Here is a 26,012-nt window from a genome sequence, read left to right on the forward strand (position 1 = left end):
GTCTCCATGCTCAGCAGGGCAGTGCTGGCTCCTCTCTGCATTTCCTATTGACATCCCCTGACCTTACACCTTGTGTAGAGGATCAAGGCCATTCCCCAAAGGGGCTACAGGAGGAATGTGTGTCACAGCTGGATATTTACACTCTTATTTACTCCATGTCTTTGGGAAAGGGCTACAAAATGCCAAGCTTCTCCCATTCTGACCATCTAATCCCTGGTTTCATGGTTCAGCTTGGAGCTTCTTCCCACAGCCCTGTTGTTCTGTGTCATCTCTGATGGGAACTGGAGAGGGAATCTCACTGGCTTACAAGGCTGTTTCGAAACCCCTTTGGGAATCTGGCCCAGGCTGCTCTGACTTGCTTCCAGCCTACCTGCCAGCCTTCCTTCCCAGGAAGAGAAGGCTGGGGGTGCTGCTGGGGGGCAGCCAGTTCTTGCCCTGACAGAGAAAATTTTCTTGGAGCTGCTTTCTCTGGTTTCATGCTGGTGTTTGACTCGTTGAGACCTGGTGGGTGCTGCACATTTGCCTGTCCCCCCATCAGTGTGGAGAACATGGAGCTGGTCTTGCTGTGCACTTGGCAGAGCTGACTTGTGCACAGGAGTTGCAGGTCAGTGCAAGGAAAATGTGAAGTCATTCATCTGGCTTCACCTCTTTCTAGATTTGCTGCCCTCCTGAAATATCAGGGCCAAGCCCTCTCCAAGAACAGAGATGCTCCACTGGGATCTGTTTTTGCAGAAATGCTGGGACTTGGGGCAGGTGAGCAGTGTGGTTGTACTTATGCAGCTCACACATTGCTGAGACCTGCACGGGGCAGTGTCTGCTGCTTCTCTTAGGATTTTGGCATTTAATAAAAATAGAAGTTTTCCTGTCTATCTGAACATGAAAAGAAATCTTTCCCTTAGGGAGACAGAGGTTTTTGCACCTAAAACTTGCCAGGCTCTTCTGAAAAACCTGAAACAATATTTTCCTCTCAAATTTTACAGTTCTTCAAGTATTGTGCCTGGTTTATAATCAGCATCTGGCCACAAATACTCATTTTAGGAACCCTGGAGAAATTTCTGTCTTCACCAACCCTTACCATCCTGCTGCCTTCCAGGAGGTAACGCCCACGGGGTAACTGAGAGCATGGTTTGGCTTCCACAAGCCAAGAAAATGTGCTAAGTGCTGTCAACAGAATGTAATCATAATTTGAGTTAAAGGGTAAATGTGGAGACTGTAATCGTCTCCACATGCACAGGAGCTGAGAGGTGGTAGGTGGATGCAGGTCTAGCAGCTTGGCTGGGATGGTGCAACCAAAGGCTTGGCAGATTTTTGCCCCAGAGCCTGCCCAGCTTTGGTCAGCAACGTGGGGGTGGCTCCACTTGAGGAACAGGCATTCCTCAAGGATCACTGAGTTGGAATGCTTGCTGGCCCAAAGGTGAGAATTGGATGCTCAGGCCAAGAGGAGTAGAAGGTCTCATTACTCTGGAGGACACTTCAGAGCAATCAGATGTGGAGGAGAGTGGAAAGTCTGGAGCTGTCTGCCACAGCACCGTCCTTGCTGCAGGCAGCTGTGCAGGGTGGGGCTGTGGGACCCTCCCACCATCCACCCTGCAGAGCCTGGACACCACAAGCACACAGGCAGAGCCACCCTTGGAGCCTGGATCCTCCCAGGGCTGCCTGATCAGCATCAGCAGAGACAGGACTTGCAGAGCTGTAGTGCTCCAGAGCCCCCACACTGCTGCACAGTCCTGTCCCTGCGGGCACTGGGAGCAAGAGCAGGGGACATGGAGTTCTCCAGGTGCTGGGTGGCACCTTGGATGAGCAGCAAAAGGCAAAAAAAGTGAGAGTGGGAGCAGAGTGGAAGAGAGGGAAAATGAGCATTCAGCACAAATGGCTGGGGAAACAGAATTATCTCCCAGGGCTGTGAAACCCTTTAGCCTTTCCCACAGCAAACAAGGGGCAATCTTTTCCTCTGCAGCTCCATTCAGCCTGGGATGGGCAGCAGCATCTCTAACCACCCTGGATGCAGGGTTGCCCAGATGCAGGCTGGAATGTTGCTGCATGTCTGCTACAGATGTAGCTCAAACAGGATTTTCTTCCATCAGCAAGTTCTCTGCTTCCTCCTGCAGCTCCCTGCCTTTGTGCTGCCTGGGTGCCACAGCTCTGCCCTCACATATTTGCCTGTGACCACCAGAAATGACTGGGGAGAAAGCCAAGCTGGGACCTGTGGGTCACCAGAGGAGACTATCCCTCAGCCTCCCACCCTGGCACAGTTCAGCCTCTCCCAGCTGAGCCCTTCTGGGTGGTCCCAGGATCTGCCAGTCTGTGAGGAAGAGACAATGTGTGTCATGGTCCTGCCCTGAGGAGTGTGTCTGGGGACCAGGGGTTTGCCTACTGCCGCCACTCTTGCCCGATAGCTGCTGTTGGCACCGTGCTGGGCACAGAGGGGCCCTGTCTCCTTGAGTGGCACTTGAATGCTGGGAAGCAGCATCTTCTGCCATGACCTGGACCCCCTGGTTATCCTGGCAGGAAGCAAGGGCCTGACTCTGACCCCAAGCCTGCATGAAGGGACATGTTTCTGCACAATTGAAGGCATCAAGCACCTCTTCCAGTCTTTCAGAGCCTCAATTTATTTGTTTGCTTGTTTATGTTTCCTCCTGGGCCAATGCACAGCACATGAGGCAGAGGCCATTCATGCAGCTGTCACAGCACAGGGAATGTCCCAGGCTGTGGGATGAAACTCTCCCTGATTCAGGGTGAGCTCCCTGCTGCGAATCACAGAGTCACAGATGGTTTGGCTTGGAAGGGATCTCAAAGCCCATCTCATTCCACCCCCTGCCATGGGCAGGGACACCTTCCACTGTCCCAGGTTGCTCCAAGCCCTGTCCAACCTGGCCTTTGACACTTCCAGGGATGGGGCAGCCACAGCTTCTCTGGGACCCTGTGCCAGGGCTTCATCACCCTCACAGCCAAGAATTTCTTCCTACTATCCGATCTCAATCTACCTTCCTGCAGATGTGTCCTGGAGGTGAGTTCATTTCTGCTTCCCATCCTCCCTGCACTCTTCTGATGGATTGTTTCCCAGCCTCACCAAGCACATGGTGCACAATGAAGTCAGCTGGCTATGGGTGGTGCCAGCAGACATGAGATCATCTCAGAGATACCCCACAGCTCCCAAGGACTTTACAGGACTTTACAAACTCAAGCCAGCCCCTGGCTTTGGTGGTCAGGTGTTGGGGAGGCTTTAGGACCATGCCCATGTGCTGAGGAAGGCGACACCCTCCCCGAGTAGGGAATGCATCCAAGCTCTTGGGATTGCACCTGGACTAGAATGGTGTCCAGAGCTTTGGAACCCCTTGCCATCCACACTGCCCACATGCACAGCCCCCTCTGCAGCAGCAGCACAGCCTGAGCACCTTGCACAGCCACAGGAGGAAAGCCCTCCCAGAAAGCATCGTGCCCTGGGCATCCAGCCCTGCTGCTGCCCTCAGTGCATGGTGAGCAGTGCCACGTGTGGGGCTGACCCTGTCCTGCATGCTGTGCTGGGGGATGAACACAGCCCATGTCTTTAGGACAGAATAAAACAGGGCACTCACAGGGTTTCCAGGCTGTGCAGCCCATCAAAGCCGTTGGCTCCCAGGCTTTGGATCCGGTTGTTGTGCAGGTGCCTGTGGACAAAACAGAGATGGTCAGTGGGGGTGCAAGCTGACCTTTTCCTTTGGTCTGAGCCATGGTCCAGAATATCCTGTAAGCTGAGCACAGCCTGGGCTGGGATGCCAAGGGCACTTATGAGGTTCCCTCTCTTACCCCATGAGACACGTGTTGGGTGCAGTAGTGCTTGCAGAGAGCTACAGAGCTCCCGTTCCTCTCAGGAACTCCAGGCTAATGTAGGAGTTTCCCTGACATCTCCACCTTCACAGCTGCCAGGTGGCTGTGGATGAACATGCTTAAGCAAGAAGCTTCAAGAAACACCCTAGAGATCACCTTACCCTGGGCTCAGCCCACGGTGTGGCTTCACCAGCTGTTCATGGGCACTGGGTGCTATCTAAAGACACAATCATATTTGGACTCCTCAGAGCCTTAGTAGCAGCAAGAAGATTTTGAGTGCAAAATCATCTTGTTAGTCACAGTTTATTATCTTTACATGAAAAAAAAAAAGAAAAAAAAGAAAACACTGCCAGCTCCTGGACCAGCTCCAGTTTGATTGCAATGAGAGTTGTGTTCAGTTCAGTGCTTCAGAGTGCCTGGCTGAAGTGCTGGGGCCATGCCACAGGCTGATGCACATTCCCTGCACCATAGAAACAGTTTTTTCCTGTTTCCCTTCATCCTGCTGCTACATGCCGTGAACATCTAGTGCTTACAGGCTTGGGAGCTCCCAGCCTTAATGTTGGCACTGGGGAGCCGTATGCTGGGGGCCCCTGCAAAGCCACCTGGGGTAATTTTGCCTTGGAAGCTGTGTAGGTGATGAGTTTCTGGAGTTCTGGGTTCTGTGTTTCCGTGGATCCTTCACTCCCCTGTCTCAATCTTTTGGCAAACTAAGGCCTTAATCCCTGGATTTCTTGTCTTGGTTTATCAGAAACTCTTGTTTATGTGTGCACATCTCGGTGTTTCTTCCATGTCACTTCCTTTACAGCTGTGAGGAATTAGCTAATTGTGCTTCTCCCTCTGAAATCCCACTCAAAGGCACCTCTGAGTCTGTGGAGAGAGTTCTTGTGAGCAATCTGAGAAAAGTCTGCTGAAAACCAGGAGAAGACAACCCACTTCTGCCCAGTCTGCACTTCTACCAGCCTGCACTTAACCCCCTCAGTGATGCCCATGCTTGCACTGCCACGGTCTGGGTGATAAATGCCCACCAAGGAAGGGCAGGCTGCCAGGGCAGGTTCCCCATCAGCTCAGATTCTCTTTTAACCCCAAGTCCATGTGGTGAATTGCTGTCATACCCCTCCCCTTGGGGCTCCTTCTGCCCCATGCCTATGATAGCACTAGCAAGGGATGCACCAGCCTTTGTCCAATGCTGCTGCTTCCTCCCAAGAGCCTCAGGGAGGCTCCAGCCTGGCAGGTGGATCAATGATTTTTTCATTATTTGCTGCTTGATCTAAATGTGTCTCAGCTTGAAAAATCTCTCACTCCACCCGGAGTCAAGTGTGAGCTGTTTGGCTGAGCACAGGCAGCTCCCACTGCCAAATATTCTAGGGTAAAACAGAGGAAGCTGGAAGTGGAGGAACAGCCAGGCTCTAGGGCAGTTTGTAGGGGCCTGCAAAACAGAAACAAGCCTGAGACGGATGTTTGTCATTGGGATGAGAACATACAAACATTTGAGAGGAAGAGGAAGGGAAAGATATCTGATAAAATGTGTTTTCTCCTTTGAGCAAATGGGAAAAAAGAAAAGGATGTTGCCTGCAAGAAAACTTGGATTGTGACTTTTAGAGGAGAAAAGAAGCCTGAGATCAAAATGAGAATCTTATGGGGGAAATTTCTCTTTGTCACAAGAAAATAAGTTTGTGCCCAGATGGTTTCCTCCATCAAATGTTAACAGCTTCTGGTCATGCTGCCTTCTCTTCAGTTGGTGGTGCCAAGCACTTTGAGTTCCTTTGGCACTGGATACTGCATTTGGCAAAGAGAGGGTTGGGGTCTGGAGTTGCTGTGGGATCACATGAAGAGGTACCACAAGAACCCCATGTCCCAAACCCCTGTCTGCTATGAGGGGACAGCGTAGGGACAAGGGAATGCTGAATGCCAGGGAAGGTGTGAGCTCCTTGGAGCTTTGCCAGGCACACACAGGACGGTGTGACTGCACACCTTGTCCAAGCCTGGACATGCTGACCAGCTGACTGCTATCACTGCAGTCAGGCAAGGAGACAGCAGAGAAAAGCAATCACCTGCTGTGTTTATATCTGGCTCTAGAGTGCTTTGTTTGGAGGCAGAGTAATGAAAATCATCCGAAGGAAGTTCTTTGTTGGTGAGAAAATTATGAACGACCAAAAAAGGGAGTTATAAAAAAAATTGCTGTCCAAGCTGAACTCTAGAGTTACCCAACCACATGGCAATAATAGAAACAAGAGAGCTGGAAAGGTAAACACTTGAAAAGACATTCCTGTCTTCCATCCTGCCTTTTTTTTTCTCCCCTGGTAAACAAATTTTAACAAGTGGAATTGCAACATCTCCAGTGCTTGTCAATTTGAGCTCAGCCCACACAACGATATATTCTGCCCTGTAAATTACAGCTCAGCTGGTTCGATAGCAGCTCAAGGTTCTTGATTCTGGGCTATAAACAACCCCTACGATGCAAAAACATGGGAAGTCTTTAAACCTTTGCTGCTGGAGCTAGAACTCACCAGTCTCCTTGGTAAGGGCAATGGGCTTTGGGATCTGGGTCTCTTCCTGTGCAGGTCAGTGCCATGGAGTGAGGATGGGTTTGGGCAGTCAGCATGGAAGAAGCTGTGCCCAGGATGAGGATGGTCACTGCAGGCTGTTCTCAGCCATGCACTTCCAGCAGAAACCAGCAACTGCCACACTGAACCCTGTGGCAGGGTGGGACTGCCAGGATCTGCTGCAGCAGCACAAGGGCTCCCACCTGCCGTGGGACAAGTGAGCTCCTCTGCTGCCAGGGGAGCCCTTGCTGTGTCTTGCTGAAAGCAACATAAGTGAGAGTGGCTGCAGAATCCCACACAGGCTGGGGAGAGAGGCTGCAGCCTGGCTGGTGCCTCAGGTGGTGAGAATTTAGAAACAAAGCAGAAAAAGTCAAACCCTGCAAGATTCATTCTTACCCACAATAAGAAATGTGCAACAGATTCTAGAAAGATTATTTTCTCTCCTTGCCAACAATTTCTTATCCAAAATTTGGAGTAAATGTGATTTTCCCCCATCATTCATGCAACACCCTTAGTCAAGTTTGTTCAGTTTTCATTTGATTTCCTTCTCCATTTAGTTTTCCAGTGAATGAAAAGGTCCTGGAGAACAGTCTGAGAGACAGTCCAACACAGGCAGTAGCTTCAACTCTGCCAATGCCACCTCCAAGGGGACTGCACATTTGTCTTACACAGAAGGGAAGCAGGTTGAGCTGGTGCCTGAATACTGCTTTAATGCAGGTGTATGGGCAAGGAAAGGGAAATTATGTCAAAATCTGCATGGAACACTGGTGAAAGCAGATCTGGAAAGACAAACATGGTGCTGATACCCACCCTGGTAACTGGATGTCAATGAACTGAGATGGGTGCAGAGAAGAGCAATAAAAATGATCCAAAGGCTGGAAAAAAAAAATTGCATGGAGACTTAGAGAGCTCAATCTGTTTAGGTTATTAAATAAGATCAAGGGGATGAGTGCAGTGTAATGTATAGGATTCTTCCTGGTTAGAAACTGGGTACTAAAATGGTTCTGTGATTTAGTGGAGGAAAGAATAATAAGAACAAATGTCTGAAGTCAAAGCCAAAGAAAATTTAAATGGGAAATATGAGCATTTTTTTTAACACTAAGGATGATTAACCACTGGAACAGACTACAAAGAAAAGTGGTGGATTTGCCATTGCTTTCATTTCTAATGACTTCATTATCTCCTTCTCAAAAAGGACAAATGCAAACATTTTCCATGGATTATTTGCATTAGATGATTTGAACCAAGCTCAAATCTGACATCATATGAATTCTCCCCGGCTAGCCACTGCCATGATGAGCTTCCATCTTTATTGTGGCAAAATTGTCCTTTTCCTCAACTTGGCCATGGATAAGTAGAGAAATCTAAGCCATAAATGGTGCAGATTCCATGGATTGTTTCCATTAGTGGAGGACCAGCATGAGACTTGTCTGGTGAAGAATAAAGCTCGATCAAAAGTGACATTCTCAGGGTGCATTGGAGCACGATTTGCTTCTTCCTCAAGTGCTGGAGAAGGAAATCTACTTTTGCCAAGGCAGCAAGCCTGGTCCTCTGAGAGAAAAGGCACTTTTGCCAATGAAAAGGCTCATGAATGGGACCCAGATGTTCCAGGCAATATTGTTCTTAGTGATAATGAATTGCACATGCCTGGCACTCCCTGCCAACACCGAGGTTCCCAACAACTTCTCAGAGAGGCACTGGTAACTCCCTTGCACAGGTGAGGGCAGGGATTCACAGGCTCATCCTGCACCAGACTGGGCTTTGTGGTGCTGGGAAGCTCCAAGTCCCAGAGATGTCAGCTGAAATGACTGGTGATCCCTGGAAAGCAGGGATGTGTTGATGTTTGCTCCCAGGCAAGGAAGACACTGAAAAGCAGTGGTTCCTTCTGAAAGCCTCAGCCAGAGTTACACCAGAACAAGGACAAAATGGCAATGGGAACCCAGGAGCTTTGCAAAAAAATTTTCTCTTCTTGTCACTAAACCATTCTGCTAGAGAGAGAGAGCTGCATGTTCTTTAAGGATAAAAACTGTAAGAAAGAGGAATTCTACTAAAGATCCTTAATTTACTGTCTTCACACTTTCAGCTGGAAGGTCCTGCTGAGTGACCTTGACAATAAATTATCAGCTGATATTCAGGTTGTGTAAATGTCAAGTGCAGCAGAGGGGAGAACCAGTCTTATATCAGCACACACACTTTCAGGCTTTTCTATATCTACAGGAATGAGGTCTTGGTGTTTAGTAGCTATGAAAAAAGCAAATGAAATTACAGGGATAGTTAGAAGAGGGAAAATGGGCACAGAACAGCATTGTATAAATCAGAGTTAATTTTTATCTTTGCTACAGTGTGCAGATTTGGTCTCCATCTGAAGGTGTGAAGGAAAAAATAAGTGTGATATGAGAACTAACTTCTGATTTTACACAGACAGGTAGTAACAGGACAAGGGGAAAAGAGGATAGTTTTGTTTTTTTTTTTTTTAAACTGACAGAGAGTAGATTTAGATCAGATGTTGGGAAGAAATTCTTCCCTGTGAGGGTGGGGAGGCCCTGGCACAGGGTGCCCAGAGAAGCTGTGGCTGCCCCATCCCTGGAAGTGTTCCAGGCCACTGGATGGGACTTGGAGCACCCTGGGCTAGTGGAAGGTGTCCTGGCCCATGGCAGGGGTGGAACAGGATGAGCTTTGAGGTCCCTTTCTACCCAAACCACCCTGGGATTCCATGTTGCAAACCAAGTAATGGGGACTGGAAGAGCTGAGCTGAGGGAAGGGTACAATAGACAGTAACAAATACAGTATTGGCACAGAGGAGATGGACACAGAGCACCAGAATTAGAGATTAAGCAGAACTAACTGGTAATGGCACGAGAACAACTTTTCCCAGAGTCCATTTTTATAACCAGGTAGGTGAGGGTCAGGTTAGAGGAGTGGAGCTTCTCTTTTGCTCCCATTAAGGGGCTAAATTGTCTCCTGGAGGTTTCCAGGAGCTAAAGCTCCCTGTGGACCCAAACAAGGAAGGATCTGGGTTTTGACCTTGTTTGCTCTAACTTAAGGGGTTCTCTGCTATGTGATGAAAGTAAAACTACTTGAAGATTTTCTCTATCCAGGTCCCTCATTACAGGGCAAACATTTCTATTGCTTGGCCTACTTTGGAAAGTTCACTCCAACTCTGTCCCACACACACCCCAGCATCTCTGCTGAGCTCCTCAGGTGACATCAGGAAAGAAGGGAACTGCAGCCCACTGCAGATATGCAGCAGCAAGGACACATCTGCAGCATGGGGGGTTTCTTGGCAATGTAAGGTTTTACTTGAGGACCCCTCTGGTGAGTGGGACTGAAAGAGGTGCTGATTCCTGGCTTGAGACTTCTGGCTGAATTCAGCTGACAGAGGAAATGAGGGACACTACTGAGAACTGCTGTCATGCACTTTATTGGGCTGTCAGCACAGCACCATGGGGGTTTCACATGCTGACTGCTGAGTGAAAAATCTGTTATGCTCAAGAAAGATGATGAGTTTTGTAAAACAACCTTTACTTCATACAAACCATCATCTGAAAAGTATTCAGGATTATTTCTGTGTGCAGATACTAAGATACATTTGGTCCTGAATAGATCAGACTGCAAGGTAACCACCTATTCCCATGAACTATCCTGATCAAATATCCACCTCTCTTCTGCCATCAAAGCACAGTGCCAGCACCCCAGCACACGGAACCCTTGTTATTAAAGCTGGGAAAGGATGGTGCCAATTACAGAGATTGATGGATTTCATGATGCACACAGGGCTCTGCTCACTGAACAGCCTGCAGCCCTAGCTCAAAGCCTGCAGCAGCAATAAATGGGAGTAAGATCAGGGAATTCCTCAACAAAGGTGTAATTTATTAGCAGGCACCAAACCTTTAAAGTATTCCAGATTGAGGCTGGGACACTCTGATGTCAGCGCTTGTGGCAGTGCAGGAGGGTGAAATGGTTCTGCCCAGGGCCCAAGGTGTGTGGAGGAGGAACAGCACAGCTCTGCACCTGGGAGGCTCCTGCCCTCAGCCGTGGTCAGCCGTGGTCAGCCGTGGTCAGCCGTGGTCAGCCATGGTCAGCCATGGTCAGTCACGGTCAGTCACAGTCAGTCACAGTCAGCCATAGTCAGCCATGGTCAGTCATGGTCAGCCATGGTCAGTCACAGTCAGCCATGGTCAGTCATGGTCAGCCATGGTCAGCCATGGTCAGTCATGGTCAGCCATGGTCAGCCATGGTCAGCCATGGTCAGTCATGGTCAGTCACAGTCAGCCATGGTCAGCCATAGTCAGCCATGGTCAGTCACAGTCAGTCACAGTCAGCCATGGTCAGTCATGGTCAGTCATGGTCAGCCATGGTCAGCCATGGTCAGTCACAGTCAGTCATGGTCAGTCATGGTCAGTCATGGTCAGCCATGGTCAGTCACAGTCAGTCACAGTCAGTCACAGTCAGTCACAGTCAGCCATAGTCAGTCATGGTCAGTCACAGTCAGCCATGGTCAGCCATGGTCAGTCATGGTCAGCCATGGTCAGTCATGGTCAGCCATGGTCAGCCATGGTCAGTCATGGTCAGCCATGGTCAGCCATGGTCAGTCATGGTCAGCCATGGTCAGTCACAGTCAGCCATGGTCAGCCATGGTCAGTCATGGTCAGCCATGGTCAGTCACAGTCAGTCACGGTCAGCCATGGTCAGTCATGGTCAGCCATGGTCAGTCACAGTCAGTCACAGTCAGCCATGGTCAGTCATGGTCAGCCATGGTCAGTCACAGTCAGTCACAGTCAGCCATGGTCAGCCATAGTCAGCCATGACCAGCCATGGTCAGCCATGGTCAGCCATGGTCAGTCACAGTCAGCCATGACCAGCCATGTCCCTGAGTGCTGACCAGGCTGTGCAGGAGGGATTCCCCTGTGCTTAACCATATCTGCCCTTGGCTTTCTTCCCCCAGGGGCTCACTTTAACCCCCTGTAGCTGGGGGTTTCCAATGTTTACAGCAGCAGCCAGATCCTCCATCCACCTGCAAACCCAGACATTTGCAGAGGAAGGTGCACATCTCATCTGCACCCTGGCCAGGGGTGTCTTCCCTCCAGCTTGGCTGTCTTTTGGGAGCATTTGCTTGTCAGCTCAGTGGGTGAGTCTGGAGCAGGGACATATCCCTGGCTGGGGCACAGGAGGGACACTGGGTGACTTTCCACTGGTGATGTGTTGACAAGGGCTTGCATGGAAGCATGGGAGAGATTTATGGGGCCAGTTCTGCCAAACACTTGTGATCCCACAAAAATGTAGCATCGTGTCCCACAGAGCCTGGCAGGATCACACATGTGTTCCCTTCCAATTGTATGTGGTGGGACATTATTCTCTCCCTTGTGACCTAATGGTCAATGACTTTTATTTCTCAAGCTTGCCCGTTTAATTAAGGAGTTGCTTCTTGCCCACAGTATGGGATGAGCCAGAATGAAAGCGGCATGCTTTGGAGGCTGAAATGAAACCCCAAATGTCAGCTCACCCGCTGAGTGAGCTATTAAAGCTGACTGAAGTGGTTGCATTATGGTGGCCAGGGGTTGCCTTGCAGAATGAACACTATTGTGGGTGAAAACTACTTTTTTTTGATTTTTCTCAAGTTTCTTTTTTCTTTTCTCCTAAATAAGTCTTTATGCTTTGTCTAAACAGATGAATTTGATGCTTAATAAAACTCTGAACTGTGCTTTGTCCAAGCACTTTCTATGCTGCATGGTCTCAGTAAACACTTTAAATTTTGAAAGGGAAATAATTGCTAAACTTTCACTAAGGCACTACATGCTGAGGTTACTTAACACCCTGGTATCAGTACAAATTACCAAACTAGAGGTGGCATTTCATATGGATAGCAGAGCTCTACAGCAGCTGGCAATCACACCCGAACTTGCTAATCGACACTAAAGAAGCAATAAATATCTAATTTGCACATGTGAAGTTCCTTTCAAAGGGAAGATAACCGGCAAGCCTCTGTTGATAGAAAGGATGCCCGTCGTGAGCAGCTGCCAGAGGGACCAGTTCACTTTCTGCTGGCAGGCTGTGGGTGGTTTGGTGTCTCACTGCCCATGGAGTGAATGTTTCCATGCTGGAGCAGCACCGCTGGCCGTGAAATGCTTACAGCACAAATTGGACAATAACCACGGCGGACATCTGACCTGCACATGTCCCACAGTCACACAAATAAGCAGGCACGGGCTTGGACAAGGTGTTGGCATTAGACCTTTGGTTTAAAATCGTATTTGCTAATAACAGGGGGGAGGGGGAGGAGAGTGAGTGAGCTGGTATGTTTTCCAAGAAATGAAAATATGACTTTTTTGACCTGACTGCAAATTGTTGCAATATAATTTTTTTTTTCCATGTTGCTAGAAATTCCTGTAGTTTTAACACAGGGACTGGAGGAAGGACAAGAAATGAGAAGGTTTCTGTTGCTTGACTCTTCAAGGAGAACAATCTGGTTTTTTGTTTCCAGTTACTGATTATTTTTTTTTTTAATACAAAACATTTCTTGAATTATATCAGGGAGCTTTGTAGCTGTTCACTGAAAAGTGGGGAGAACATGACAAAAATCAAAAGCGGCGATTTTTAGCATTTCATATCAAATGAGGGGGATTCCCTGACTCTTGGAACAAAACCTCTGCCCCTCGCCCCAGCAAAAAAACTCTGCTGGCGGGGAGTGACCAGCAGGGATTCCCGCAGGAGGAGGAGCCCGTGGGCAGCACCTTGTCCCAGCCGAGGGAATAAGAAATGGAGAAGGCTTACAGCACCACGAGGCTGCTGAGGTTCTGGAAGGCGAAATCGGGGATGTGCCAGATGTGGTTGAGGGCCAGGGTCATGGCTTGGAGCGCTGGCAGGTGGTTCAGGGCTCGCACGGGGATCTCCGTCAGGGCGTTATCGTCCAGCCACAGGTGACGCAAGGAGAGCAGCCCCTCAAAGCTGCTGTCGGGCACCACGGAGATGAGGTTTGCATCCAGGCGTCTGGGTGGGAGAGAAACAGGGTGGGGATCAGTGAAAGCCCTGCCCGCGGCGCCCCGCGCAGGGAGCGGTGCCGGGCCGGGATGCATTGATGGCCAGGGAGGTTGGATCGGGCTGTAAATAGCGATTAGCCTAAGGCACCTGTAGAGACCCTGCCTGTGCTGGGAGAGGTCCGGCCACCGGCAAGGACCGGCCCTCCTCGGTGGTCTTTTGGTGCTGCCCCTGAGGCAGCTTCTGGAGCTTGGGCTGAATCCGGAGCTGCCGGGCCCGGAGCATCGGGGCTGTCCCTAAGGCAGCTTCTGGAGCTCGGGTTGAACCCGGAGCTGTCCCTGAGGCAGTTCCTGGAGCTCGGCCTGACCCCGGGGATGTCCCTGAGGCAGGTTCTTGAGCTCGGCCTGACCCCGGAGCTGCCGGGCTCGGAGCCTCGGGGCTGTCCCTGAGGCAGTTTCTGGAGCTCGGGTTGAATCCGAAGCTGCCGGGCTCGGAGCCTCGGGGCTGCCCCTCAGGCAGTTTCTGGAGCTCGGGTTGAATCCGAAGCTGCCGGGCTCGGAGCCTCGGGGCTGTCCCTCAGGCAGTTTCTGGAGCTCGGGTTGAATCCGGAGCTGCCGGGCCCGGAGCCTCGGGGCTGTCCCTGAGGCAGTTTCTGGAGCCTCGGGGCTGTCCCTCAGGCAGTTTCTGGAGCCTCGGGGCTGCGGCTCCCGGAGCTGCCGGAGCCAGCCCAGGGCCTGCTCGCAGCCGGGGCTGGGCAGGGCACGGCAGCCACGGCCCCATCCCAGCAGGGAAGGAAGGACCTGTCTGGGAAGGGGAAATGTGTCACAGCCCTGCTCGGGGTCCTGTGTCCGATCCGAACCGCCAGGTGAGCAGGAACTGAGCCTGTGCTCTCCTATCGCACCTTTGGGCCTTTCCTCCCCCTCCATTTGCCAACTGCTTCTTTTTAATCATCATGGAAAGCTTAAGGCGGTTGAATTTCAGGTTTAATTTTACATGAGAAACTTTAATTTCGAACACTTGTTTTTGTTTCAAAATAGAATGACAAGCCAAAAAATATTAAGGTTATTATGAAAAAATAGTTTAAAACTTAGGTTTGGGAATCATCTCTCTGAAGACCTTTTATTGCAGTCGTGGTGAGCAGGATACAATGTGTTATCTGTAGATTTTGAAATCAAATTATAAGAGGAAAATACTTTAGATTGGACAAACTACCAGGAACCAATTATACAAAATTTTAATTTCCATGCACAGTCAACAGAGCTGATTTTATTTTTCCAAGCTATCTAAGGCAGAGATCTCTGAATTCAAATTGCAAAGAGGAAGCACTTTGTCTCTTATCAAAGCATGAGAGAAGGAACTTAACAGAGCTGTCATGGCCCAGCCCTCAAATCAATGATCCTCCAGAAAGGAATGTGGTAAAGAAATTAGTATTCTTGACTATATAAAGTAATTTTTTTTTATGCAAGTTGAACACTGGAGCAAACCCCCAGACAGTGTTACCCCCCAGGCACGACTGCTCTCAAGGGGTACTGACATTTCTCAGCTCACAGAACACTGCAATGAGCTGCAGGAGGAGGACACCGACTGCCCCATCACGAGTGGGAGCAGGGAAGAGGCTGGGTGCAAGCCTTGCTCTCTGAAAAGGGGTGTGGGTGGTATTTGCTGGGTGAAATTCTCAGATAATCCTGGGAAACAAACTTTCCCTACATCACAGGAAGAAGCATTTCCTGCCCTGGCTGGCCTGACCTGTGTGGACAAATCTGGAGATTTGTACCTGGTTAAGAACTGCAGTCAAAGCTTCTTGAGTTCTCCTTCAGAAAAATATCCTTTAAATGCAGAGTACAAGCACTGGTGCAACATCACCTTAGCCTGGAATGATAACCCAGGGTGGGTTAAAGCCCTATTCCATTACTCCCATGTTGCCACATTAAAGTATTAACCTCAGAGGGTGCTGAGGCCCTGGCACACGGAGCATAGAAGTGTCCAAGGCCAGGCTGGACAGGGCTTGGAGCAGCCTGGGATAGGGGAAGGTGTCCCTGCCATGGCAGGGGGTGGAACTGGATGGGCTTTGACGTTTCTTCCAGCCCAAACTATTCTGTGATTCTATTTTCCCAAATTTCAACACCTTTGCATTGATGCAAAGGGACATTTTCTGGTGCAAGGCTGTTCAGTTGAGAGGATCACAAAATAACATTGCACCCAAAGCTCTGTTCCCACAGGTTTTGTGTCTTTGCTCAGAGGGCTGATACAAGATTTTGATTTTTTCCTGTTGAGAGAGTGGGCATTGCAAATTCTGGCCCCCCAAATTGCAAACAAATCAGAGAATAACATCATTCATCTTCTTGGGACAACAAGTCCAAAGAATAAAGATCAGAAAAGCAAACCCTGCAGCAGCTCAGAGTAAGGTTAAGGATTCCATTTGAAAATTTCATCAAAATGTTTTGGGACAAACAAGAACTTTTTGAGCATAATTAAAACTTCTGCAAGAAATGTTAAACTTTGCTTATTTTTTCCATTGCTTCCTCAGCATAAGAATCCTGTTAGGTTTTGGCATCATAAACTGTTAAAATAAAAAAAAAAAAAAAAAAGTAAAAAAAGCACCATTGCTTACTTTTCCCAGAGATACTCTTTCATCCAAATCCCTGTAAGTTTACTGAAAATTGTTATAAAGTGAATTCTCAGTTTCAAGTTTAATTAATTAAAGAACAGACAATAAAAATACCCATGAGAATAGTTATAATTTCTCAAACCCAATCTAAGCTTTTATAAATGGAGATGCTAAACCAGAGCCAGGGGCTGGTACACCAGGCAGAGCTGGGACAGGAATAGGGATGAGGGAGTGAGGTGCAGCCCATGGCTGTCCAGCTTTACATCCCACTTTGCTTATGAACTCCTGGGTTCCAGTAAACAATTTAAATTATAAATAAAATATAAATTTATTGTATTTGTATTTGTTATATAATTATTAATGTATAAATATAAATAAATGTGGCTCAGATGTGACCTACAGAGTTTCAGTGTGATGGTGCCCTAGGAGTTTGGGAAACCATTAATGCTGCTGGATTTCCTCTGTGCCTGTTTAAAAACACTCAGGAAAGGCCCTTTTTCTCCTAGGGATGTCCATAGGTATGAGGAGTGCGGTGCAGGTCCTTGGTGGAGGTTTTTGAGCTACTTGGACACCTCCCTGTCATTGTGGATCCCTGTGGGGAGTACACAGACAAGAACTTGGATCCATCCAAGGAGTTTGTTACCACTCCTCGATGGCCTCTGGCTGTGGATGTGCTGCAGCCTCGTGTGTCCACACCTCTGTATCTCCACACCTTGCTGCCAGTGACTCCACCTCTGCAGGACTCTGATAAACCCCAACTCTTCTGCTCCTCAGCTCTGCAGGGGCTGCCCAGTGGCCTCTTGGTGAGGTCCATGAGACACTCTCTGGGGTTAGGTTCTGGGGAGGTGTTGGGAAGCTCCATGTAATTATTAATTAATTAATAATGTAATTAATTACTGTCAGTGTGCTCCAGAGAGTGGAGACCAGAGCTCAGGCAGACTCCTCCATGGGACAAAAGGGAGACTTTCTGCTGCTTACAATGAGCTGGACCTGAGAAGTCTCAGAATCAGCAGCCTGCTTGGACCACAGCACAGCGAGATGCACCTATCTGGATACAGGTAAGTTAAAATTAGGAACAAGGAAGTGCAGCATGACAGGCAGGACTCCTTGTGTGCCTTTGCAGCACTGATGAGGGGACAGGGAACATGGGCATGGTGACAGCTGCATTCCTGGCACCAAGGGATGGTTAACTGCTCCTCAGGGAGCTGCTGGCTCTTTCTGGAAGAGATGTGCATTCTTTCTAATAAAAGATGTGCATGTGGGGATTGCTAATTGCTATGGCTTTCAGACAGCTTTCTACTCTCTTCTGGAAGCAGAAAAGCTGAAGTTCTTGGCACAGAGTTGTTAGTAATTATATCAATTATACAAAACAAAAACCAACCCAACAGTTCTCTCCTTTCTTCAGTGTGTGACTCTGGCTCCGTAAGTGTTTTGTGTTATGATTTATACCTGAGGTAATTGGGCTGATTAGTGGGTAAATGAGACAGCACAGGCTGGGGCTGGCTCCTCACCTTCCACGGAGATGTTTTAATCTTTATTTCACCAAATCACTCAGTTGGTTTTCCTTGCAAGCTTTAACCCTTTGCTTGCTTGCAGAGGAAGATGTTCCTTCACGGAGCTGCTTTAGGAGAGGGGCTCATCCCTCGCCTGCTGTCAAGCAGTGCTCTGGGTCTGGAGAGAGGATCACACACAGTGACTCCAGATGTCAGCATCGACAAGATTTCCAAGTGACTTCACAGGCTCAAGCAAGGCTCTGCAGAGCGTTGGCCTGTCGCATGCAGAAGGAGGTGATTTTAAGTGGGACGTTGAAGAACAACAGCTTATGAAAGCCAGCAGTTGCTGAAAGTCTCAACTTCTGGCTTTAGAGCTGCATCTGCTGCTTAGAGTTATGGGGTTTTTATATGACTTCAACTTGACACTGACTCAAAAGTGCTAAAGGTGCCTGCAGTCACTTCAGACTTTACTCCATTTCCCCTTTCAGGGACTACAGGGGTAGTGAGAGAGGGAGCTGCCTGGAAGAACATCTGAAGTCCACTGGTCTGAGGCATCTTTTTCCCTGAGCAGATGTTCACATCTGTGCAGAGCCATGGTGAGAGGAGCAGGTCAGCACCAAATGTGAGCGTTGCCAATTGCTTCCTTTGCTGCTGCTGTTGTGGAGTGACAGCTCTGGGGAGGCAGAAGAACCTGTGTGGGATGGGAAAGGGAAGTTTCCTTGGGCAGGACATTTTCAGGTTGGTTTCATATTGAGCTCCAGGGCTAAGGGCCTAACATGCCTTGGAGGAGCCCTTTCAATGCTGTGAATGTTGTCTGTGTTTGATAAATATTTGAGGAGAAATCAGCTGTCTTCTTGCCAGGAGCAGTCCAGAGAGGATGGTGGGATCAGGATCACTTCTAGAAGGAACCAGGCTAATAGGGAAGTCCTTTTCTAAGGAGAAAAGTGGGAGATTCCTCCTTTCCAATGATCAGAAGACAAGCCAATGCCACCAGTGCAGCCTGGGGAGGTCTGGCTGGGGATGGGGTATGTGCAGTCCTCAGTGCCACATGTGTGTCATGAGGTTTGTATTAATCCTGAGTTCTTGTGTTTTCTGGGTCACAGACACAGCAGTTTTGAAGAACTGCCTTTTCCCAAGAAATGCTTCCAGAGTGTTGCAGAGGATGTACAAGTGCATTTCTGAGCTGTTGGTAACATAACTGTCAGAATAACCAGAATAACCAGAGGATGACCAGAACCAGTCTTTCTGTTCCCTAACAGATATGGTGCAAGTCTCAGCCTTTGACTGGCAGAAGCAAATTTACCCATATCTTACCATTTCCTTTTGGCTGTGAAGCATTTACAGGGGGAGCTGCAGCCTGGAAACCAACAGAAATGCTCAATACCGTGCTGTTGGGAGATATCCCAAGTTTTGCTGCTGGTTTTTTCCTTCCTCACACACATCAGAGGCAGTAAGAGCTGTCTGTCTGCATGTCTTAGGTCACCCATGTGCAGTAACTGGCCTGCAGCATAGACTGGGATGTTCCCCACAGCCCAGTCACCACAGGGCACTGGCACCTCAAACTGCAGCCCATCCTCACAGGATTTTTTTGCAAAATGTTGGGCCCTTGATAAGGCTGGAGGAGACTTGCCACTGAAGATCATATGCAGCACTGAGTGGTGCAGAGCTGGGCTGTTCTCTCTCCAGACCAGGCAGCTCCTCTGTGGTTCTCTGTCCACAGCAGACCACAGGACATAAAGAAAGGACATTCTGGAGGGAGAGCTGTGGCCATTGAAGGTGTGAGAGCTGAGGCAGCAGCATGGTGAGGAAGTGCTGGTTGCCCACCCCTCCCACCCCACCCCTGAGACACGAGAGAGGAGCTCCTGTCTCCTTGGCCCCAGTGTACACATGTGTCAGCTGAACAGAGCTGAGCTCACCAGAAATGTCTAATTGGTGCCTTCAGGCAATTGTGTCTCTCTTCCTGTCTGAGTTTATCTTGAAAGGCTCGATTGAGTTACCTCCTCTCCCATAATAGGATCTGAGTTCCTTGTAGTAACATAAGAAGGAGATGATGTCACTGCAGCTCAACTTCTCTGATAACTTACAAATGACTGGGGCCAACACCTCAGCTTCTTTCTCAGGCAAAGCTCCCAGACTGAGTCAGTACCTGGCTGCTGAGCTCCCGGGGAATTGCTGTGCAAGGAGCTGAGGGCACAGCGAGAGAGGACAGCTCTGGGGTCACCCTGCTAGAGGCCACTCTGTCCCCACTGCCCTGAAGCCAGCTCCACACGAGCTGCTCTTTGTGCCTTGCTCAGCACTTGCTGGGGCCTGACACACAGAGACAGGAGGGTTTGGGTCCCTGAGCCTGCCCAAAGAACCCAGGGGAGGAGCAGGGTTCTTCTTTCAACTGATACCAACTGGGATAAGACAAAGGCAGCCAGGGACTGCAGTACTCACCTGGAAAGTTGAAAATTGGGTTAAATTTCTACCTGCCTGTTGTGTCTTTGCTGCCGTAATGTATTGCAAATTCAGTGGGAGAATGGAGCTGTCCCAGAGGAGGCCATGCTGAGGGCTGGAGCCCTTCTGCTCTGGAAACAGGCTGAGAGAGCTGGGGTTGCTCAGCCTGGAGAAGAGAAGGCTCTGGGGAAACCTCAGAGATCTGTCTTGTGTCTAAAGGGGGCCTATATAAAAGATGGGGACAGACTTTTTAGTAGGGTCTGTAGCAATAGGACAAGGGGTGGTGGTTAAAATCTGAAAGAGGGGAGATTCAGACTTGATATAAAGGAGAAATTTTTTATGGTAACATGGTGAAACACTAACACAGGCTGCTCAGAGAAGTGGTGGATGTCTCTTCCCTGGAAACATTCAGGGTTGGATGGGGCTCTAAGCAGCCTGGTGTAGTTGAAGATGTCCCAATGCCCACCAGGTACTGTAGTCACCTCCAAACTTCTCTGTATTGACTGTGGCAATCCAGCAGGGCCAGTGGTAGTCACATATCTCCCCAGATTGTTTCCATCTTTCTCTACCCACACTGCAGTCACTGCAGAACCCACTTTCTACTTGCAGGGGATTGGATTAGATGACCTTTAGAGGTCACTTTCAACCCAAAGCATTCTATGATTCTGTAAATGGCACATTATTTCCTTGTAGGCCAGCTCCTACACCTGGGATCTCTGCCGTGCCACAGAAAGGCTCACAGCCCTCAAGCAAGACTCACAAGTGTTACCTGGCTCCATTTCCAGCTAGAAACTTGTGAAAACCATCCCAGGCAGTGAATGGAGGTTCAAGACACAAACATGTTTGCAGTTGGCTGTGGAACAGGACCCGGTTTTGAGAAAGTTTGCAGGGCTCTGTTTGGACTGCAATGAGTCTTCACTCCTGACTCAATGGGGCATGTTTCTGTGGGAAGCTGTCCACGAGGGATGCTCAGGAAATGAAATCAGAGCAATACCTAGACTCCACACAAAGTGCCTTTGGTGTAGACAAGAGGGCTTTGTTATCCCCAGTTGCAAACACCTCCAAAACCCCTCAGGTCAGAACGGTACAAGAAGGATTGCCAAAATCTCTGTGCAGCTATAGAAACTGCTGAAAGCTGGGCAGCTGTGCCAGCTCCCCGACCAGCCTCTCCCTGGGCCCTGGCAGTGCCCCCCTGGCCATGGTGCCAGGCACAGGGAAATGGAGAAGGTGCAGGAAGCAGCTGGAGGCTGAGCAGAGAGGCTCAAAGGCTCAGCAGGCATGGAGCCTGCATATCTGCTGGGAAACATGGTGCTTGTCAAGCATAAGGCAGCTGCAGAAGAGAAGGGAGAGCAGCCCTTGGGACAGAAGGAACAGGACATGCTGTGCTCTGGGGAGAGGGGCTCTGAGCAGATCTGGGTACACTGGAGTGCAGGGTCCAGCTCTGGGGCCCTCAGCAAAGAAACACCCAGGCCTGTTTGTGTGGGTCCAGAGGAGGCCATGGAGATGCTCCCAGGGCTGGAGCCCCTCTACTCTGGAGCTAGGCTGGGACAGCTGGAGGTGTTCACCTGGAGAACAGAAGGATCCAGGGAGAGCTCAGAGCCTCTTCCAGGGCCTAAAGGGGCTCCAGGAGAGCTGGAGAGGGACCTGGGACAAGATGTGATGTGACAGGACAGGAGAGGAAAGGCTTTCCACTGCCAGAGAGCAGAGAGAGATGGCATATTGGGAAGTAATTCTTGGCTGTGAGCATGGGTAGGCCCTGGCACAGGTTGCCCAGAGAGGTTGTGGCTGCCCTTGGATCTCTGGAAGTGTTCGAGGCCAGGTTGGACAGGGCTTGGAGCAACCTGGGCTAGTGGAAATGTCCCTGCATATGGCAGGGGTGGAACAAGTTGAGCCTTCTTTATACACAAAGCATTCTGTGATTCCATGATTTTATGATAAATGTTGCCAGTTTAAATTTGTCCATTCCTTGCTTGTTTCCCTATCTTCAGTTTACCTGAAGCTCCTCTTCATCAGGTTCATCAGGAATCAGCTTACACACCAGTGCTTGAACCTGGGACGGTTCTTCCTTTGGCACTGATGTGTCTGTTCTGTGGAGCAGCTGCTGTCTGTCACTTCTGTTGTGTCAGCACCAGGGACACGCAGCATGCCCTGTGTGCTCACGTGGGCAAGTGACTGAGTTAAGGTTTGTGACACTACATGGGTTATGCCATGACAAAAGTTAGTGGAAACACATTGAAACTTAATTTATGACTTTATGAGGCAGGAGTGTGGATGTGAGCTGTGATTATTTCTTCAGTGCTCACAGTGTGCCCAGGACACACACACTGAGGGCAGCCAAGGCAGCACGTGCCTCTTCCTGAAAGCTCTTACAGCCGGAGATGGGAAGTGACAGCGTGTTTCAGAGGGGTGTGAAGGTGGAGTCAAGTTTCAGTGTTTGTCAGAGTCTCTTCTGAGGGACCTCTGCTTACTGAAAGGTGGGTTCTGCAGTCACTGCAGTGTAGGTAGAGAAAGATGGAAACAATCTGGGGAGATATGTGACTACCACTGGCCCTGCTGGATTGCCACAGTCAATACAGAGAAGTTTGGAGGTGACTACAGTACCTGGTGGGCATAGCCAGGCAGGTAGAGCCACTGCCAAGCTGCTGGACATGTACAGCTCCAAACACCCACCTGTGCTGTGACCTCTTCGTTGGCAGCACAAGTGGGAATTCTGGAGGTGCTGGGGCATGGCAAGGGGTCCCTCACCATCACCTTCTTCCAAGTATTGCCAACCACCAACTCAATGAATGGGAAAATTAGAAAGTGAAGTCTCAAGAGAGCAGGTGACATCATGGACATGCTGGCCCAGCTCAGGGTCATTGGGACCTGAATGACCAACTCTCTGCACATTCCAGGAAAGGATTTCACAGGAGAGGAAGCTGTTGCTTTTTACACACTGTGAGCACAGATGAGGCCTCTGATGCCATTGGGGCAGTTTCTTGGTCTTGTATCTACATACACCATCCTTGGAGGAGATACAAATTTATGCAGACACCTATTTTTCTGTACTATTTTCCAGTTCTTGACTGAAGTTTGCTAAACTTCTAGCTGTTAGCCTGGTAAACCACACAACAGTCTTGTCATCCTGGGAGATGAATCCTGGGATCCTTCACAGCATTGACACTTAGAAGCATGAGCTACATGGACATTGCTTTTACATAAACTTCACAGCAACTCATTGCTGAAAAACAACAAGTAATGAATGAAAAACAAATGCAGCAAGGATTTGTTGTGGCACTGCTAAACTGAACTGCTCCTTGAGGATGATACATTCAACAGCTTGTGTGCGGTCATTAAATCTTCCTCCCAAAAATACCATTGAGACCATTGTACTGGGATAACCACATTGCATTTCATGGTTTTATACTGCCAAGCAGAAAAGACTCTAATCTGACCAGCTGAGTTCCTCATACTGACAGGAAAAAATCCATGTCTGTGCTGTACCCATTAGCCATGCCTCCTTTCTGACTTGCTCCCAGAACAGTGGTTGCAAATTCAAATCCCTCCAGCTCTGGAGTGTAGAGAAATTCCTCCCCAGTTAGAGGGTAAGCTGCTTCTTGTGCTTTATTTTTTGGCAAGATGATCTCCTGTGATAGATTTTCCTGAGGGCTACACAAATGTGTGCTGGGTCATGTGCAGGGGGCTGTGGGGAGCAGAGATGCTCAGCTGTGCTTTGGTACCCCTGCTCTGATGGGGTGTGTCAGCTTGGGAGGCTGATTTTGCTGGATAAAAGTGAGGGGTGGGGACAGGGACATTTTTCTTTTGCCTTCCAAGTGTACGAAAACCACATTTCACCCAGCCTTATTCACACAGAACTTGAAACCAGTTATAGGGTCATTCTATAGCCAGAAGAGAAAACCAGACCCCTCTGGACAGTGATTCATCCCCCAAAGAGGGCTCTGAGATAACAGAGATGATTCACCCTCTGCAGATGCTGATCATTTTCCACTGCTGCTGGGGTGAGGTAATATCTAGACAGCCACGGTCAGAGGAGACAAATCCACCTGGTCTGCCTGAGGGAGACGTGGGCACAGCAGGAACTTATCCAAAGTGAAGGAAGGTTGTGTAGTGAGGCCATGGTGGTGACTCAGAAGAATTTGATCTCCTTCCAGGCAGTATTTTAGGATCCTCCACCATGAGGGAAGGATCCAGCACCCCAGTCGCAGCAGAGGCACAAAGACACCGGTCCCCTGGTCCCAGGCACTCAACATCCCAGCTACAAACCCAGCCCAGGCTTCTTTGAGCTGTGCCAAACATCTCCAAAGAAGTGGCTGATCCCCCTGCTGTTACCTGTGGGCTGCAGGGAAGCTGCTTCTTGGGTCCCAGCAAGAACACAATGACCAAGATACAGGTTTTGCCCCAGTAAAAGATAAGTGATGCATGTTCTGCCAAGTGGATTTACCAATGGCTTTTGAAAATATATTTTAACTGTTCATTGCAGTAAAAATGATTTCCAGATGTACTGGGGGAGTACACTCTAAACTGCATGAGCTGAAAGGCAAAGAAAGCTGCTGGAATAGGAAATAAGGTCCAGCCATGCACTTTGTTTCCCAGTCAGGGATACTCTTCAACCCAGACCTGGGATTTGGATTAGGCCCATATAAACAGAGGAATGAGTCCAAAATCTGAATATTGAACTGCATTTGTATTCTAATGCACTTTTTCTACTCAAACCTGGTCTGGTCTTGCTAAGTTACTGTTGCCAGTCCTGGTGACAAACATGAATCTCCAGTGGCAGCTCAGACTGGAGGGAAGAGCTCGGGCATGGCAGGTTGGATGACAGCCCATGGTACACAGAACCAGAAAAATCTTATCTGTTCAAAGCCTGTGCCAAAAAGCAGTAATTTCTATGAATTTGCTTTATCATTGATGAACCAATGAGAAGTGGCCTCAGGAGAAGACATCAGTCCTTTCCAGGGACATCAGCCCACCTGAATCAAAATTGTATCGTCTCTTCCATGTTTGTGCACTGGCTCAACTGCACCAGCCACAGGGGCCCTGTGCCTTTTTCAGGTGAGTCCCAGACTGTGCAAGCTGTACCTGGGAGGAAGGATCATGGCAGTGTGGCCAGAGAGGCTGCTGCTCCCGTACAGCTACTGAGGAACACGAGCAGCAGCCAAACACTCACCACACCATGGCTATATTAGTGCCTAAAATTAACTTCAGCACATCCAGATGTGTGGCACATCTGCCTGCAGCATTCACTTGACTGTGGTAAATGTCTGCTCTTGGACCCTCCCAGACTATCTCTTTTGTAGAAGTACTGTTAAAGCCTGAAGTGCCAAAATAGAGATCAGACTTTTGAAAATGGGAGTGGGGACAAAACTCCACTGCCTCAGTTGTGCTGCTGTCCAGAGGGGCCTCAGGGAACAGGGATTTCAGAGATGGGACAGGAAGGTTTTGAGCTGCCTGTGTCATCTCCAGTGCAGAAGGACAGCATGCTGCTGGCACTGGGATACCCATCCTGGGCTCCTTTTCCTGCTGCAGATGTGCCCATAAGAGGGGAAATCCAAGGTCCTGTGTGCAGCAGCAATCACCAGGGAAACATTTGCAGTCACTTTGCTTCCGTCCATCTTCATATACTCCATCAGAGCTACCTCACTGCTCTTCCCTGACCTCCTTTTCCTTGTGCTCCAGAAAGGCTCTGTAGCCAGTAAATCTGAGCTGAGGTGGTCTTGCCACACCACAGCTCCTATGCCAACAGACTCTAAGTCACTGCTGTGTTGAATTGACTTTATAGGAATCTGTTTTTTGATAGCTTTTATCCTCTAGACAACCAATGGAAACAACACCTTCCCAAAACCTCACAGCATCATGTGTGATTTATAGAGAAGAATATTGCTGTGAACAGCAAACTGTCAAATCTCAAGCAGATCAAAGAAGTGTAATGAGGAATTAACTGACTGAGCTCTTCAGGCCATGTTGATTCCAAAGGAATTTTTTTCTTCCTTCTGTCATAAGAATTTATATGCTTGTGAGAATCTGATCTGGTGGAAAGAGCCTTCCTCCTTTGTCTACATCAAAGTCCACATGTTTTCAAAATGCTATAAGTCATTTTTTGCATTTTAATCTCTGGCCATATGTATGAAAATAATTACCTGCCTTAAGGGA

The 26,012-nt window shown here is 49.0% G+C and overlaps 1 protein-coding gene across 1 annotated transcript in view; it reads right to left on the minus strand.

Moving 5' to 3' along the window:
* LGR6 (leucine rich repeat containing G protein-coupled receptor 6) overlaps positions 1 to 26,012 on the minus strand; it is a 149,076-nt gene that overhangs the window by 35,992 nt on the left and 87,072 nt on the right. The window contains exons 5-6 of the mRNA XM_014258902.2: positions 13,122 to 13,337; positions 3,576 to 3,647 (exon numbers count right to left, since the gene is read on the minus strand). Coding sequence (XP_014114377.2) covers positions 3,576 to 3,647; positions 13,122 to 13,337 — 288 coding nt within the window. The remainder of the gene's footprint in view (positions 1 to 3,575; positions 3,648 to 13,121; positions 13,338 to 26,012) is intronic.

The sequence above is a fragment of the Pseudopodoces humilis genome, chromosome 26 (assembly GCF_049639895.1).
Source record: "Pseudopodoces humilis isolate 2021_Gansu_Grassland_sample_001 chromosome 26, ASM4963989v1, whole genome shotgun sequence".
NCBI lineage: Eukaryota > Metazoa > Chordata > Aves > Passeriformes > Paridae > Pseudopodoces > Pseudopodoces humilis.